This window comes from Tupaia chinensis, unplaced genomic scaffold, assembly GCF_000334495.1.
Source record: "Tupaia chinensis unplaced genomic scaffold, TupChi_1.0 Scaffold000146_1, whole genome shotgun sequence".
In the NCBI taxonomy this organism is placed as follows: Eukaryota; Metazoa; Chordata; class Mammalia; order Scandentia; family Tupaiidae; genus Tupaia; species Tupaia belangeri.
The window spans coordinates 13,162,830-13,179,752 of NW_006159616.1; the positions used below are offsets into that span (position 1 = coordinate 13,162,830).

At 43.6% G+C, this 16,923-nt stretch overlaps 1 protein-coding gene across 1 annotated transcript in view; it reads left to right on the forward strand.

The window, feature by feature from the left end:
- Positions 1-14,477, forward strand: part of DFFA (DNA fragmentation factor subunit alpha) — a gene marked incomplete in the record, with an annotated part of 15,358 nt that extends 881 nt beyond the window's left edge. The window contains 6 exon segments of the mRNA XM_027770638.1: positions 1-32; positions 1,778-1,939; positions 3,581-3,723; positions 11,489-11,678; positions 12,008-12,156; positions 12,928-14,477. Coding sequence (XP_027626439.1) covers positions 1-32; positions 1,778-1,939; positions 3,581-3,723; positions 11,489-11,678; positions 12,008-12,156; positions 12,928-13,140 — 889 coding nt within the window.
- Between the last annotated feature and the right edge of the window lie 2,446 nt (positions 14,478-16,923).

Here is a 16,923-nt window from a genome sequence, read left to right on the forward strand (position 1 = left end):
GGCCTCCTGCCTGGAGGAGCTGCGGCGCAAGGGTCGGTACTAGACCTGGGCTGGGCAGCCGGGGCCGGGTGGGGATGTCCAGCGGGGTCGGGAGTAGGCGTCTTGAGGATTCCTGTAGCTCGATGGAGCCTTGGGACAGAAATGGCTTGTGTGGGTACAGCGATTTACAAGTGGCAGGCGCTCCGACTAGTTGACTTCGGGTGAGAGTCGGAACGGTGGAAAGGTGTAAAGAGGCAGCATCGGGCAGAGTCAGACAGGTGCGGCTTAGGTCTCACCTAAAATCGCCTGGATTTTGTGCCAAACCGAGCCCAGCGTTTTCCTGCCACTCCGGCTCAATAAGGTGGTCCTGGGGCTTCCGCTGAGCCCACGGCAGGGTGGGGGCTCTGGCAGATGCAGCGCGTGTGCCCTAGAGGAGGAGCTGCTACCGTTCCTGGAGGTCTACGCAAAGCCGGTGTGTTGTGGTGACCGAGCAGACAGACGTTGTGAGCCCGGCCCCATGGTGTCACTAGCTGCTTAACCCCGCTCCTAGCCATCTCCCCGCCCTTAGTTTTCTCCTCTGGGAAGTTGGTGTATTTCCGCCCAGATTCAAAAGATCGGAGGGATTCAAATGAGATGGTGTATGCAAATGATTTGCAAGTGTTATGAGCACGTAGCAACAAATTGTTTATCCAAGTAGTTCTATGGTTAAATGTGTGCATCAGAGCATATAGCGCTTCCTCTCACCGTCACAACTCCCCACAGATACACTACTGTGCTTTGGCCTCTCCTGGCTCTAGGGTAAACTTCTATATGATATATATAGAGAGAAGATATAACTCAAATAACTATGGGGTTGTTAAGTTAAGCTTACATTTACATAATATAAGATAAATATCATATAGAAGTCTACCAGAGACCCAGGAAAGGGCAAGACACAATAAATGCTTATTTTCGCCTGGCATTAGGGTACCTCAATTTTAGGTACCTCAGTTCAGCACATTGACTTAATGTACCTGGCATAAAGGCTTGTGTTCTCTGCAGCTTGGCCTGTATGAGGCTTGCTCCTCTAGGGGTGGTAGAAGACACTGCAACTGATGTTTGTAGTCTTGTTTATTTCTGCTTACCCCAGCTCCTGGAGCATTTTTGGCATTGCCATCACTAAATGGGATGGTACAGACCTGGCTGGAGAAACCCTCTTGCCCAGTGCTAATAAAAATGCAAAGCTACTGATGGAAACGTCTGCTTCTGTTTTCCTGTAGGTTAGAAATGCTGCAAAGGAAGATTTTCTTTCTCTTTCCCCCTTTTTTTTCTTTATTTTGGCTACTTGATGCATAGGAGAATTTAAAGGGGACCAGTGAATAAATGATTGAACTACTGCTTGTTCACAAGGAATCACAAGGAATGTTTGTCCGTTCAAGTAAAGACTCAAATGCCTCCTATATGCAAGTGTAGAGTTGCTATCAGAAACACATCTCAGGGACTGGATTGTGTGGACTTAAATCTCAGTTCTGCTGCTTATTTACTGTGTGATCGTGGACAAGTTACATAACCTCTCTGAGCCTTGGGTTCATCATCTGCAAAATGGGAAAAATAGTACCAACCACATAGGATTGTTTTAAGATGAAATACTATGTATGAAAGGCACTTAGTACTGTACGAGGCAGATGGTAGGTGTCATATCAGTGCTAGCAGTGATAGTTATGGTCATCTGTGAGACTCTGGAGGCATATCGAAATCACAAGTATATATGAATTTCCGTATGGATGTCTGTCAGTTGCAAATATTTTATTCTTCTCAGCCTGTGACATTTTGGCCATTGATGAGTCCCTGACACCAGTCACCTTGGTCCTAGCAGAGGATGGCACCATAGTGGATGATGACGATTACTTTCTGTGTCTACCCTCCAATACTAAGTTTGTAGCATTGGCCGGCAATGAGAAATGGGTATACAACAATTCAGGTAAGAAACTGGCTGTCTGCAGAGCAGCCTATGTAGCACGACGTCCATCATGATCAATGTTACTGCACAGGCAGCTGCTTGCTGTCTGGCTGGCTGTTTAAGCATTTATGCTGCAGCCACTTACTGAGCCCCTTCTATGTGCCAGACCAAAGTGCTGAGCTCTGGGGCAAGGATGAGTGAGACACGGTTCTGGTTCTTAGAACTCACTCACAGCTTGACAGCAACAAAATGTACAGCAGGCTGGAGGCCAGCTATGTGGGTCTGAATCCTGACTCTGCCATTTACTAGCCAGGCAATGTTGGCTGAACAACCTCTCAGGACCTTTTTTTTTTTTTTTAATTGCCAGAGGGCACATGCAGTGTGGGAAAGAGAGAGGGAAAAAGGAGAAAGCAACCTCCCAGTGGTAGTCACGTCACAGTCTTCTCCATTTCTCCTATCATCAGGATTGTGGGCATGCACACACATGTGCCTGGCGTGTTTTCCAAGCCACTAAGGCCAGGATTTGAACAGTGGCTGGCCATGTGGGATCCAGCTCCCTTAACCACTAGGCCGTGAAACCATCTTCTGAGATTTATTGACATAATAATCCTAGTACCTCTCTTCTATTTGTGTAAGGATAATAAAGTACATATCAAACTGAACAGTACTGAACAGTACATATCAAACTGAACAGTACTGAACAGTACTACAGAAATTTGGGGCTAGAGAATATGCTGTAGCGAAGCTGCTCTGTGCATTATAGGATGTTAAGCAAGATCCCTAGCCTCTTCCCATGAGATGCCACTACCATCTCTCTACCAGTGGTGACAGCCAAGACGTCTCCATATATTGTCAAATGTCTCCCAGAGGGCAGAACCACATCCAGTTGGAACAACTGACGTGAAGCCTTTTTATCTTATCTGGTACACAGTAAGAGCTCAAATACTACCTGTCACTATTGTCGTCACTAGAGAGACAAAGGGGATAAACACTAATGAACAAGCATCAAAGAGCTAAAGAAGCGTCTTGAGAAAATCACCCTTCAGCAGTGACTGTACCAGTCACCCTTGTACTCAGCCCAAGGGCCAGCCAACAACTGCTGCAGCTCCTCCAGTTAAGCATGAGACCAGGCCAGCCGGCAGCATGGTGGTAAAAGCAGCTGGATCCCACATGGCTGACTGCGCAGTGAGTCCTGGACCCACTGGCTTGAAGAACATGCTGGGTGCCTATGTGTGTGTGCCCAGAATCCCAAAAAGAGGGAGAGATGGAAGGAAAGGAATTGTAACATGGAGAAGTGCTGGTGAGAATGAGTGTACCAAAACAGAATATGCCCAGAAATGCAAAATCTAATCAAATGGGAAATGTGGTAGACCCTGGGTACAAGTGGCCATGCATCAGGTGTAAGTGGCTTCTTTCCATAGAATACAGAGCAGTTTCACACAAAAATAAATGGAAGATTGAAGAAGAGGGGAAACTATGGCCTAGATGGGGATTGGCTTTCCTCCGAATCCTTGAGAAAATGAGATCCCTTTCACTGCTGGATTATTCTGAGTGGTCAATTGGAAAGATGCAGATGTCCTCCAGAGGTCTGTGTGTGTTGGCAAAAGGGGTGAAGATAGCACTTCAAGTTACTTTGCGATTGGCATTTTATCCCGTAACCAGATGGAGGGACAGCTTGGATTTCTCAAGAGTCCTTTGATATAGATGAAACAGACAGTGGAACAGGGCAGAAGTGGAAGAACGTGGCCAGGCAGTTGAAAGAAGACCTGTCCAGCATTATCCTCCTATCAGAGGAAGACCTCCAAGTAAGCCTCCTCCACACCCCACACCACTGCTCATCCAGCTTCTGTAACCCCCAGCACCTTCTCAGCTTCCACACAGTTCACCTTAGTAATTTTGTGACTTCTTAATTCTTAATCATTCCTTTTTAGGGGTCAGCAGGTGGTGTGGTGTTAAGGGTACTAGACTTCCACATGGTGAACCGCAGTTCAAGTCCCAGACCTGGCAGCTTGCTTTCTCACTTTCTCTGTCCCTCTCTGGTCAAATTAAAATAAATAAATAAAATAAAATAAAATAAATAGAATAATTACTTAAAAAATAATAATTCATTTTAAAATTATTTCTTTATTTAAGTTTATTTGTTATTATTTTATATTATTATTTAATTTGACCAGAGAGCAAGCAAGAGAAGAGTAAAGTGAGAAAGCAAGCCGCCAGGTCCAGGACTCGAACTGCAGTCATCCATGTGGGAGTCCAGCACTTTAACCCTCACACCACCTGCCAACCCCCATAATAATTCTTTTTATTTTTTAAGCTTTTCTTTTCTTTTTAAATAATTTTTTAAAAACATTTATTTATTTGTTTTAATTTGATGGGGGTGGGGGGGAGAGAGAGAGAGAGAAAGTGAGAAAGCAAGCTGCCGGTTCCAGGACTCAAACTACAGTTGACCATGTGGGAGTCCAGTACCCTTAACCACCATGCCACCTTCTGGCCCCAACAATTCTTAAATTACAACTAAGATTCTTCATTTTATAATGAGTAATTACTACTCATATAAGAGTAGTAGTTTTTCTTTTTTTTTCTTAATGATAGCATGTGTGTGCACCCAGAAGACAGAGATGAATGGGAAAAGTACCTTCAGCAGGGTCTTGTCACACTGCAATCCCCTTTCCCACTCCTCCAGCTCCTTGAGATCTTGGGTGTTCACACATGACATCTAGTGTGGTTTCAGGACCTGAACCTACAGTTAGCCCGTGGCTTGTAGCCTCACAGAGCACTGCAATTTCACCACTAAGCTGCAGTAGCTGAGAGTGGTCATTTTCAACCCTACTGTGCATCAAGATCTGTGGATTTCTTAAAAATACAGACACCCAGATCCCACCCTAGACCCACTTAGGTAGACTCAGGGGGTCTGGGTGTCTGTAGAGGGGCCTGCAGGTGACATGTATCAAGGGTATTGGACTGTTAGAGGGGCCTGCAGGTGACATGTGTCAAGGGTATTGGACTCCCACATGGCCAACTGCAGTTCGAGTCCTGACCTGGCAGTTTCCTTTCTCACTTTCTCTTTCTCTCTCTCTCTGTCCCTCTCTGGTCAAATTAAGTAAATAAATAAAACTAAATAAAATTCTTTTTTTTTTTTAAAGTATGTATTGCTAGATGATGGTTGTACAATTCTTGTGAGCTCCTAAAACCTATTGAATTGTGGGGGAATTATATGATATGGGAACTGTATCTCAGTAAAGCTGTTGAACAAAATGGACATCAGGAAAGGTCTCAGCCATGTCCCTGGCACCCAGCTTTCCCTTCTGGAGACAACTGATCTATCAGTTTCCTGTTACAAAAATATTATCAATATATACAAACAAATATTAATATGCTTTTCACCCCCCGTTTTAACACAAATGGAGTCATGTCTACTCTGTTTTTAAAGAAAAACATTTGAGGAGCACACCATATCCATATATAAAGCACATCCTCATTCTTTTGTTTCCCACTGTTTGGTATTCCATTTCATATGGTGCCATGATTTATTTAACTAGAGCCACCCCAACTAATAGACATTTAGGTGTCATCAGTGTTGCTACTCTAGACAGTGCTGCAGAAACTTACGCTGTCATCTTGTATGCCCATGTATCTGTAGAATAAACTGGGACTATAGTTACTGAATTGAAAACTACATGCATTTGGTAAACACTGTCAAATACCCAAGAGGTGAATTAAACTGAGAGTTGCAGGACATGATGGAGTCTGCACAGGAAGTTTGGGTCAGAGTTCCAGGTAGAGGGAAGGCAGGAGCAACCTTAATTTCTTTCTTTCTTTCTTTCTTTCTTTCTTTCTTTCTTTCTTTCTTTCTTTCTTAAGAAAGAAAGGGACACAGGCAGTAGGAACACTGCTGCACAATGCTGGAAGCCATATGCGAAGGCTCCAGGTTCAGGTCCCAGGTCTACATGAAGTGCTACATGCTACCCACAAGCATACCTGTGACCTGGCTGGCTACAGGGCAGGGTAAGGGCTGTGACATGAAGACCATGTTGAGAGTACATGTCTGTCTGTCTCTGTCATGAAGGAAATAAATAAATAGACTTGAAGGGGAAAAAATATGAGAGTCAGGTGAAGTGACATGTGCCTGTAGTCCAATCTACTCTGAAAGACCCTGGACACTAAGGCAACAGGATCATGAGTTCAAGGTCAGCCTACCTCTAATTTAAAAAAAGAAAGAAAGAGGTTGTGAGGTTCCTTCCCATCTCAATAGACTAGCATATTATGATATACTCTTAGAACATGGAGCTCAACAGGTCTTACCAAAATAAGAATGTCAAAATATGAGTGAGAGACCAATAGGTGACATGGTGATTAAGGTGGTTGGATCCCACATGGCCAACTACACAGTTCCAGTCCCAGACCCAACTGCTTGAAAAACATGCCAGGCACATGTGTGTACATGCCCAGAATCTCAAGAGGAGAATGGAGGAGATGGGATTGCAGATTGGCCAAACCCCTCAGGGGTACTTCCTCACTTTCCCTCTTTCTGTCTCTGTCTCCAACAAGCACATGCACCGTATAGGGAAATTTAAAAAAAAAAAAAAAAAAAAAGTGAGTTTGTCCGCACTTACTCCCTAACAGTCAGGCTGCAGAGGGAAGCTTAGGAGGCACAAAGCATAAAGGTAAAGGACGACCCCTGCCAGGACTAATGGCTGAGAGCAGATGGGGAAGAGTGCAACGATCATTTGCATGTGGTTGCGAAGAGTTGAATTATGACTGTAATACTTAAGAATTACCTTGCCTCATTTTCCTCATCTGTAAAGTGAGAGTGAGACAAGTACCTACCTCACAAGGCTCATACCTCTTGAATTTTGAACTTTGTGAGTATATTAACTGTTAAAAAAATTGATGCAATAGACATTATAAAATTATTGTTACTAAAAAATCTTTTCCTCAGAGAGGTCTTTCTCAGCCTAGTAATTGAGAAATTCAAGCTCTCGTTATTGTAGCTTTTGTTAAGCTCCATGGCAATGCTGATGTACAGCCAACTTGAAAACTACTGTCTGAGAGAGTCAAAGAGACCTTTCTCTTAGAAGACTTTTTTTTAGAATTTTTAAAAGTTTAACTTTATACACTTATTTTAATTTGACCAGAAACGGGCAATGAGAGAGAGAGCAAGAGAGAAAGAGAAGGAAAGTGAGTAAGCCACCAGGTCCGGGACTTGAACCGCAATTGGCTATGTGGGAGTCCAGAGTCCTTAACCACCATACCACGTGCTAGCACTGAAGACAGTTTTTAATCTAGAGTTATACGGATGGTTCCCAACTTAACAGTGGTTCAACTTTTAATTTTTCTATTTTATGACAAGTTATTCTTTTTTTTTTTAAAGAGAGATTTTTTGCTACAGGGTGTGTGCACTTGCTGGAGAGACAGAGTGACAAGAAGCAAGAAATCACCCCCCAGAGGGTATAGTCACACCGCAATCTCTTGTCTTCCATTCTCCTCTTGGGATTTTGGGCTCGCACACACACACGACCTGTGTGAGTTTTAAGCCTGAGTTTGGGACTCAAACCACGGTCGACTCTGTGTGAGTCCATCAACATAACTGCTGGTCCCACAACAGGTTTATTGAGACATAACCCCATAATAAATCAAGAAGCTTATGTATATCCTAAAAGATTGAGCCAAAGGCATGGTGGTTAAAGCAGCTAGATCTCACATGGCCAGCTTCGCAATTCAAGTCCTCAACCTGATGGCTTGAAAACTATGCTGGGCACATGTACATGTGTGCCCAAATCCAGAAGTGTATAACATTTCTTTTTCCCACACAATTACCATGCATATCAGTCAAAACAAATAATTACCATACACATAAGCAGCAGCAAATGGCTTTCCTTTTTTTTTTCAGAATTTAATGATTGTTATTATTTTTAAATATTCAATCACTGTACATCGTTTGGCTTGTAAAGAGAATTTACCCAACATGAAATACTTCTCAGACCAGTCCAGTTGAGAATACTATACATGTTAACATTAACAGGTAATAAACCATTTCTATGCCCCACAGATGTCATGCCACTCTATTTTTTCTCCTGATTTCCTTCTCTGTACTCTTCCCTTCTCCCTGCCCCCTGTTCCACACTGTCTTCAGCGTCCATAACTATTTTCACTGCTTTTATGTCTTTTATGGTATTTTTTTCTCTTTTTATTTATTTTTTTTTTGAGAGGTTTTTGCTATAGGGCGCATGCGCTCGCCAGACAGAGAGAGAGAGACAGAGAGACAGACAGAAAGCGAGAAATCAAATCACAGGGGGGATGGTCACGCCGCAATCCCTTCTCCTCCATTCTCCTCTCAGGATCTTTGGCACGTGTGCACATGCGCCCGGCATGAGTTCTAAGCCACCGGGTCCAGGACGCGAACCGCGGTCGACTGTGGGAATCCAGCGACATAGCTATTGTGCTAACTGCTGGTTCCCCTTTTATGGTATTTTAATCTCTACCATAGAATGTGGATAGTTGGTATATATTAAGTGGAGACATACAATATCTTTCTTTCATAGCCCGACTTGCTTTACTCAGCAATGAATCTTACATATTTGACCACTTTCTATCAAATGTCAGGGTCTTGTTTTTTATGGCTGAATAATATTGCACAGAGTATATGTGTCATACTTTTTCAAGCCATTCATCATTTGTGGACATTTGGGTTGGTTTCATGTCTTATCAATCATGAATAATGCCAAAATAAAAATTGATGTGCAAGCACTTTTCCAACTGAGCATTCTCCTGTCCTTTGGGTAGATACCCAGAAGTGGTATTGCCGGCTCAAATTATAGTTCTATTTGTAGATCTTTGAGGAACCTCCATATTGTTTTCCACAGTGGCTGGACCAATTTACATTCCCACCAATAGTGTAGGAGAATATCCCTTTCACCACAACCCCGTCAACACCATTTCTTGTATTTTTAATCTTTGCCATTCTGACAGGGGTTAGGTAGTATCTTATGTGGTTCAAATCTGCATCTTCCTTATGATGAGGAATGTTGAGCATTTCCTTATATGCTTTTTGGCAGTTCATATGTCTTCCTTAGATTTTTGTTGAGTTCATTTTCCCATCTTTTAATTGGGTTAATCTTTTTTTTTTCCAGGTAGGCTGCTTGAGTTCCCTGTGTATTCTGAGGCATAGTTTACAAAAATATTCTCCCATTCTGAGGGTTGTCGATTCACACTTAATTACTGTGTCCTTTGCTGTGCAGAAACTTCTTAGTCTGATATAGTTCCACTTGTCTATTTTAGGGATTATTGCCTGTGCTTTGGGAATCTTATTTAAGAAGTCTTTGCCTATCCCAGTGTCTTCCAGTGATTTACACCAGTAGTAGTTTGTTTTGTTTTGTTTTTTTGTTTTTTGTTTTTCGTTTTTTTTTGAGAGGTGCTATAGGGCGCGTGTGCTCACCAGAAAGACAAGAGAGAGACAGAATGCGAAAAATCACCCCCCCAGGGGGGATGGCCATGCCGCAGTCCCTTCTCCATTCTCCTCTCAGGATCTTGGGTACGCATGCACACACGCCCGGCGTGAGTTTTAGCCACCAGGTCCGGGACTCAAACCGCAGTCGATTACATGGGAGTCCAGCAACATAGCCATTACGCCAACTGCTGGTCCCAACCACCGGTTACATTTTTAAAATAGCATCTTTTAAAGCTATGAATGTGTATAATAAGAAATATTGATCAGTAGGGAAGGAGATTGGGAAAAATAGGCAAGACATTTGTGGGATTCAGTAATGTTTCTATTACCTGTTAATAACAACATGGATAGTATTCTCAACTGGACTGGTCTGTGTATTTCATGTTGGATGAATTCTCTTTGCAAGCCAAATGATGTATAGCAATCAAATGTATAAAAAATAGTAAGATTTGGGGGCTGGCAGATGGCATGGTGGTTAAGGACACTGGACTCCTACACAGCCGACCATCGTTCAGTTCCCAGACCTGGCAGCTTCTTGTCTCACTTTCCCTATCCCTCTCTCTCTCTCACGCACTCTTGCTCTGTGTCTCTCTCTGGTCAAAGTAAAAATAAGCAAATAAATGGGACCAGCAGTTAGAATAATGGCTATGTCGCTGGACTCCCATGAAGTCGATCACGGTTTGAGCCCTGGACCTGATGGCTTAAACTCATGCCGGGTACGTGTGCATGCGTACCAGGGTCCCAAGAGGAGAATGGAAGAGAAGGGATTGCGGAGTGGTCATTCCCCCAGGGAACGATTTCTCGCTTTCTGTCTTCTCTGTCTCTCTCTGTCTTTCTGGTGAGCACACGCCCTATAGCAAAAACCTCTCCAAATAAATAAATAAAGTAAAATAATAATTACTTTTTAAAAATATATAATAATTAAATTAAATTTGGGGCTGACAGGTGGCATGGTGGATGGGGGTGCTGGACTCCCACTTGGCTGACTGTGGTTCGAGTACTGGACCTGGTGGCTTGCTCTCTCTCTCTCTCTCTCTCTGTCTCTCTCTCTCTGTATATATCTTGCTCTGGTCAAATTGAAAATAACTATATTGATAAATAAAATAAATAATTTTTAAAATTAAATTTTTAAAAAATGTTAATCATTAGAGGAATTTTACCTTAAAATAATTTTACTGATTTATTAGGTCACTAGGAAGTTCACGATGTATTTTTGTGTCATGACTGTTCCAACAACCCAACATATAAATGATCATACACCTCCTTTATGTTCTTTTATCATTTTTTAAGAATTATTTAATTTTATTCACTATTATTGTTATTATTTCTTTTCACACTTACCAGAAAGAGACAAAGAGAAAGTGAGAAACCAAGCCGCAAGGTCCGGGACTCAAACCACAGTTGGCCATGTGGAATTCTAGCACCTTAATGATTATGCCACCTGCTGGCCCCTCCTTCACGTTCTTTACAGTTGAGTTTTTAAATGTTGGGGTTTGGTTTTGTTTTAGATGGTAGATCAGGATCCTCCTGCCTCCTGCCTCAGCCTCCCAAGTGGCTAAACATAAGCCACCATGTCAGCTTCTACCTTTGGCCAGGAATTGAACCTGGGCCTCACATGTGGCCTCAGCCTGCTGAGTAGCTGTGTCTACCAGCATCTGCTACTAAATCTGGCCCCTATTTTGTTTTTAATGAAGCACCAAGGCATCATTTTCTTTATTTTTGAAATTTTGTCAGAGGGCACATGAACTCACTAGAGAGAGAGAAGGTGAGAAAGCACCTCCCCATGAGAAATGATTACTCTGCATTCCCTTCTTCTCCTCCTCTCCCTCCTTTTGGGATTTTGGGCATGCATGTACAGGTGTCCAACATGTTTTTCAAACCACTAGCCAGCCACCACGGTATCCAAACACCTTAACCACCATGCCACTAGCTAGCCCTATTTTTCCAGATTTTTACACTAGAAGCAAACTGGAGAAACCACATGCCTCCCTCTTGACTCTCAGCTAACCACAGTAGGTAACTCTTGGAAATGGATGAAGTTCTAAAATTAATATATTCAAAAGATATAATACCATGTTCGGAAATTACTTTCCTATTTCTTAGCATCCCTATGTGTTTATTAGGTGCTCATTGATGTTCCGTGTCCCGACCTGGCTCAGGAACTATGCCAGAGTTGTGCCACTGTCCAGGGGCTCCAGAACACACTCCAGCAAGTGCTTGACCAGAGAGAAGAAGCCCGTCAGTCCAAGCAACTCCTGCAGCTTTATCTCCAGGCTTTGAAGGAGGAGGAAAGCATCTTTTCAAAGCAGAAAGGTATGGACCAGCAGTTAGCATAATGGCTATGTTGCTGGACTCCCACGCGGTTCAAGTCCCGGACCCGGTGTCTTAAACTCATGCCAGGCGTGTGTGCATGCATGCCCAAGATCCCAAGAGGAGAATGGAGGAGAAGGGAAGAAAGGTAGGACTTCTGCTGGGGAATTACTCTGAGAAGTGCATGTGTTCAGTGTAGCCAGAAACACGGGCCACAGCTGGTGGAATCTTGGAATGACATGTTTCTCCCTTGCCTTCCGATCACCCTCACTGGCTGGTTGTATGGCTGTATCACACAGCATACTGATCTCTATCTCACATCTGCTTCGCAGAGCCCAAAGCTGCCCTTAATGAAGACGTGGATGCAGTTGACATGGGTGTCAGCGGAGAGATCTCCAAAACTGCACTTACGAGCCGGATCCTAACTGCACTGAAGGAGAAGCCTGCTCCCGAGCTGAGTTTGTCTAGTCAGGATTTAGAGGTGGGCGAGGATGAAGGACATTGAGCTGCAGAGAATGACTTGTCCTGGAGAGCTAGTTTCACGTGCAGAGGCATGTATGGGATTTTTTTCACCTCTGCAGACCCTGAGTCAGAGCTGCCAATTTGCCTATTATATGCCAAAGCATTTACAAAACTTATTTAATCTAAATCAAAATGGTTCTTTTAAAAACAGGTGCCCTTCCTTAGATCATCAAATATCATTCTCTGGTCTAAGGTCAGTAATGAATGACTAAACGTGACAGGGAGGATAGTGGGGCTCAGTCTCCTAGTGGCGTCTAGTTCTGCTGGTGGTTGATGAAGATGCACAGTCAATCCTGAGACCTATAAAATATTACGTGGAAAAGCAAACCTGAGAGGATCATCTCAGGCTGGCTGAGACCAGGGAACTAGACGCTTGATGAAGAGAACCCATGCAGACGAGTGCTACTTCAAATTTTTTGTTCTTGTCCCTGTCCCAAATGCCTCCCTATTGTGGGTAGAAGGGAAGGAAACTGTTAAACTTGGCTCAATTCCCTGTAAGTAGAGGATTTTAGAGCTGCCCCAAGTAACCTTCCTCCCAAAGAACCTTTCCTGTTAGCATTGGATAGTAAGAAAAGACACATGACAATTTACTGTGAAAGAAACTTGGCATTTTTGGTGTAGATAGAATGTGAACTGACATTGCTGAATCTCACCCCCAAAGCAGCTCAGGACAGCAGCAGAGGAGGAATACAGAAGTAGTGGTTCTCAATGGTTCTTATTCTTGCTGCAGTTGGTTACCAAGGAAGACCCCAAAGCACTGGCTGGTGTTTTGAACTGGGACATGAAGAAGACGGACGCTGCCCAGCAGGCCTGTAACCAGGAACTTGCCCTGCGCCTGCAGCAGATGCAGAGCTTGCGTTCTCTCAGGAATCTTTCCACAAGGAAGACCTCACTGCCTAGAGAAATGCAGAACCCTAAACGGGCCAAACAGGACCCCACATAACAGCCAGAAATATGCCAAGGAAAATCCCCCAGCCTTGGTTTTGTGATCAGTAAATACCTTTACCCTGACCATTTCACTAGCCCTGACCTCAGAGCATGTTTTCCTGAATAGGGTGGAAGGCTGGCTGTATGTGCCCTCCGGAAAAGGGCCTCCCAGTCTCAGCATATGCCCTTCCACGTGTGTTGAATAATGTAGCTGCACCATTGGTAGCCTACCTCCTCCAATTACATGCCCTTGTGTTCTCTGTTCAAATGGGGAAGAGCAGTGACACAAAGTTGTCATCTCTGAGATTTATTGTCCCTTTTTTTTCCCCTCTAATTTTGCTAGGGAGCCTGTGCTCACCAGAGAAAGACTGAGAGAGAAGGAATTGTGGAGGATGGTCACGCCATAATCCCTTCTCCTCCATCCCTCCCTTCTCTCAGGATTTTGGGCATGCATGCACACATGCCTGGTGTGTTTTTCAAGCTGGCAGGTCCAGAACTCAAACCATACACGCAGTCAGCCATGTGGAATCCAGCTGCCTGAACCTCCACCCCACTAGCTGCCTTACTGTCTTTTTCCTAAAATGGGACTGCAGAATTTTCAACACAAATGATAGTAGGGAATGTGACGTGAGTGTTGATTATGGCCACAAACTTATATCTCAAGTTAATTAATTTTTTTGTTTGTTTAAGGCACATACTAAGTTCGCGGACCACAGGGACATACTGAATCTAACTCACCATTTCTAATATCTAATTTTGTATTGTGAAATTATATCTTACCACTGCGAAATTCTTTTCAGTTTTCTAATATGTTTGATCAGCAGGGGGTATGAAAGGTCGTTAAGGCAGTTTCCACGTGCTATGACTCCAAGTCTCTGGGTGTGGATAGAATGTGAACTGACATTGCTGAATCTCACCCCCAAAGCAGCTCAGGACAGCAGCAGAGGAGGAATACAGAGGCACTTCTGGTTTATATACCTCTTGTTTCCGTACAAACTTGTTCTGCAGGTTTTGTAATCTACAATACGGTCTCCTTGCAGGGAAATGATGATTAGTTCATATTGACTGGCTTGACTTTTTTTAAGCATGCTTAGATGAAAATAGAATGCTATTAAGAGATACGCTGGCTAGTTATCAAGTAAACAAATATAACAATAAAGGTGTGGTGCAGAAAGCAATTAAACAACAGACAGAACTGTTTCCTTCTATGATCCTCAAGGAGTGCTTCGCTCTATTCAGCATCCTTTTACTAATGCCTTACTCCATTGGTTCTCACTTGTTAGTTCCTTTTTTATACCTTATTTTGTAATGCCTCCTTAATTAGCCTTAATAAAAGCCACAGCTGATAACCTACCTACACTCATCCTTTCTTTTTTTTTCTTGGAGAGGTTTTTGCTATCAGGCACGTGCACTCGCCAGAAAGACAGAGAGAGACAGAAAGTGAGAAATCACCCCCCCAGGCGGGATGGCCACGCCACAGTTCCTTCTCCATTCTCCTCTCAGGATCCTGGGCATGCACGCACACGTACCCGGTGTAAGTTTAAGCCACCGGGTCTGGGACTTGAATTGCGGTTGACTACATGGGAGTATAGCAACATAGCCTTTGCGCCAACTGCTGGTCCCCCTACACTCCTTTAAAAAACATTGATATCCCAATACCATATTTCAGGAAAACAATTTCCAATAAAATGGCATGAATGTCACCATTTGGACATGACCAAAGGCACACTGAAACTGTACTTCACTTACACAGTGAATTACCATGAATTTGAAAGAGGTAGACTGGAGTGTGGTTGTCAACTTAAATACAGGCAGCGTTGCCCTTGGTAATAAGATTTCCCAAAACAGTGAAGTTCTGAATAAAATACCTATTCTTTGATTTACACAATAGCTACAGTTCTAGAGAATCCAGGGAACAATAAAACTGCACAAAATAACTTTGTATATAAAACAGAATTAGGTTTGGCTAAGATACCCTGAATAGGTTTGTTATCCATATGAATATCTAGCATGATATTCTAAGATCCAGTCCTGTGCATCTGCAAGAAAACTAGCATCTCACCCCCAACCACTCAATGCCATCACAACCTTCAGTTGTCGAGACAACCAAGAACATCCCTACATTTCCAAAGTGCCTATAGAGGGGCACTAATCCTCATCAAGAATTTTTCTAGCAGGTCTCAGTCTGCTGTGTGCTAGCATTTAACACACTAGAACTTCACAAAACTGAGCTAGGTAGGGCATGGCTTGTCCTCCTTCATTTTATATAGGAGCAAAGTTGGGCTTCAGCAAGGTTCAGTGACTTGCCTCTTCACAAGGCCCATTGGAAGGCCAAGTTTCAAAGGCAGGTCTCCTGGATCTAATTTTAGCAGTCTTTACACTCATCTGTGTTTTCTTTTAGGTACACACATTCTTTTCTATTCTACAGACCACTGGGTTTTTTTGTTGTTGTTGTTGTTGTTTTGTTTTGTTTTTTTGAGAGGTTTTTGCTATAGAGCGTGTGGGCTCGCCAGAAAGACAGAGACAGAGAGATAGAAAGCGAGAAATCACCCCCCCAGGGGGAATGGTCATGCCACAATTCCTTCTCCTCCATTGTCCTCTCGGGATCTTGGGCATGCACACACACGCGCCCGGCGTGAGTTTAAGCCACTGGGTCCGGGACTCGAACCACGGTCGACTACATGGGAGTCCAGCGATGCAGCCATTACACTAACTGCTGGTCCTAACCACTGGTTTTCTTAACACCACTGTGAAAAGTTGTAGCCAGCTCCAACTGAGATAGGCCTAATATGCCTGTAACATAACTGTCAAAACATTTCTACCTGCGGTCGTTGTTCTGGTAGTATCGGAACAGTAAATGAGCCTCAGTGAACACTAGTAAACCGGGTTCCAGAAACAGAGAATGATGTTGCTCTTTACCAACTAGGGTGACACCTCCATCGTTGCCCTTCAGAATTAAAAATATTTTATTTGTCAGATACACAGTAGAGGGCTAGCCCACAGCGTGGTGGTTAAAGTGGTTGGATTCCACATGGGCAACGGGGCATTTCAAGTCCCAGACCCAGTAGCTTGAAAACTAGGCCAGGCGCGTGTACACACATACCCAAAATCCCAAAAGGAGGGAGAAATGGAGAAGGGATTGTGGTATGACTGTTCCCCATTGGGGATGCTTTCTCACTTTTTCTTCTCTCTCTCAAGCAAACACACATGCCCTATGGCAAATTTTTTTTTTTAAGGTTTTTGCCTTAGGCATATGAGCTTGCCAGAGAAAGAGGAAAAGCAAGAAATCACTCCCCAAAGAGGATGGCCACATCACAATCCCTTCTCCTCTCAGGATTTGGGGCATGCATGCACAAACACTCAGCATGATTTTCAAGCCACTAGGTCCAGGACTCAAACCATGGTCAGCCATGTGAGAGTCCAACATCTTAATCACTATGCCACCTGCTGGCTCCTCTGGCAAAAATAAAATAGATAACAGTAGAGTTTTAGTTGACTGGTCTGATTGTTGGTGTTGGTATTCTGGACTTGATAGGACGGTACTACAGGCTGTGGAGAGACAAACCTGTGTCCAGTTTTACCTCCCAGGTCCTTACGGCCCAAGGCCAAGGTTGAAAAGGTTAAATGAAGTACTATATGAGTAAGCACTGTACCGAGCACATAGCAGACAGAGAAGAGTGGCTCCCTTTCATTTCGCAGCGGCAGAGGTGGGGTGGGGAGGCAGACTTGGCCTTGTGAAGAGGCAAGTCACTGATCCTCGCTAAAGCCCAACTTTGCTCCTGCCTCCCCACCCCACCTC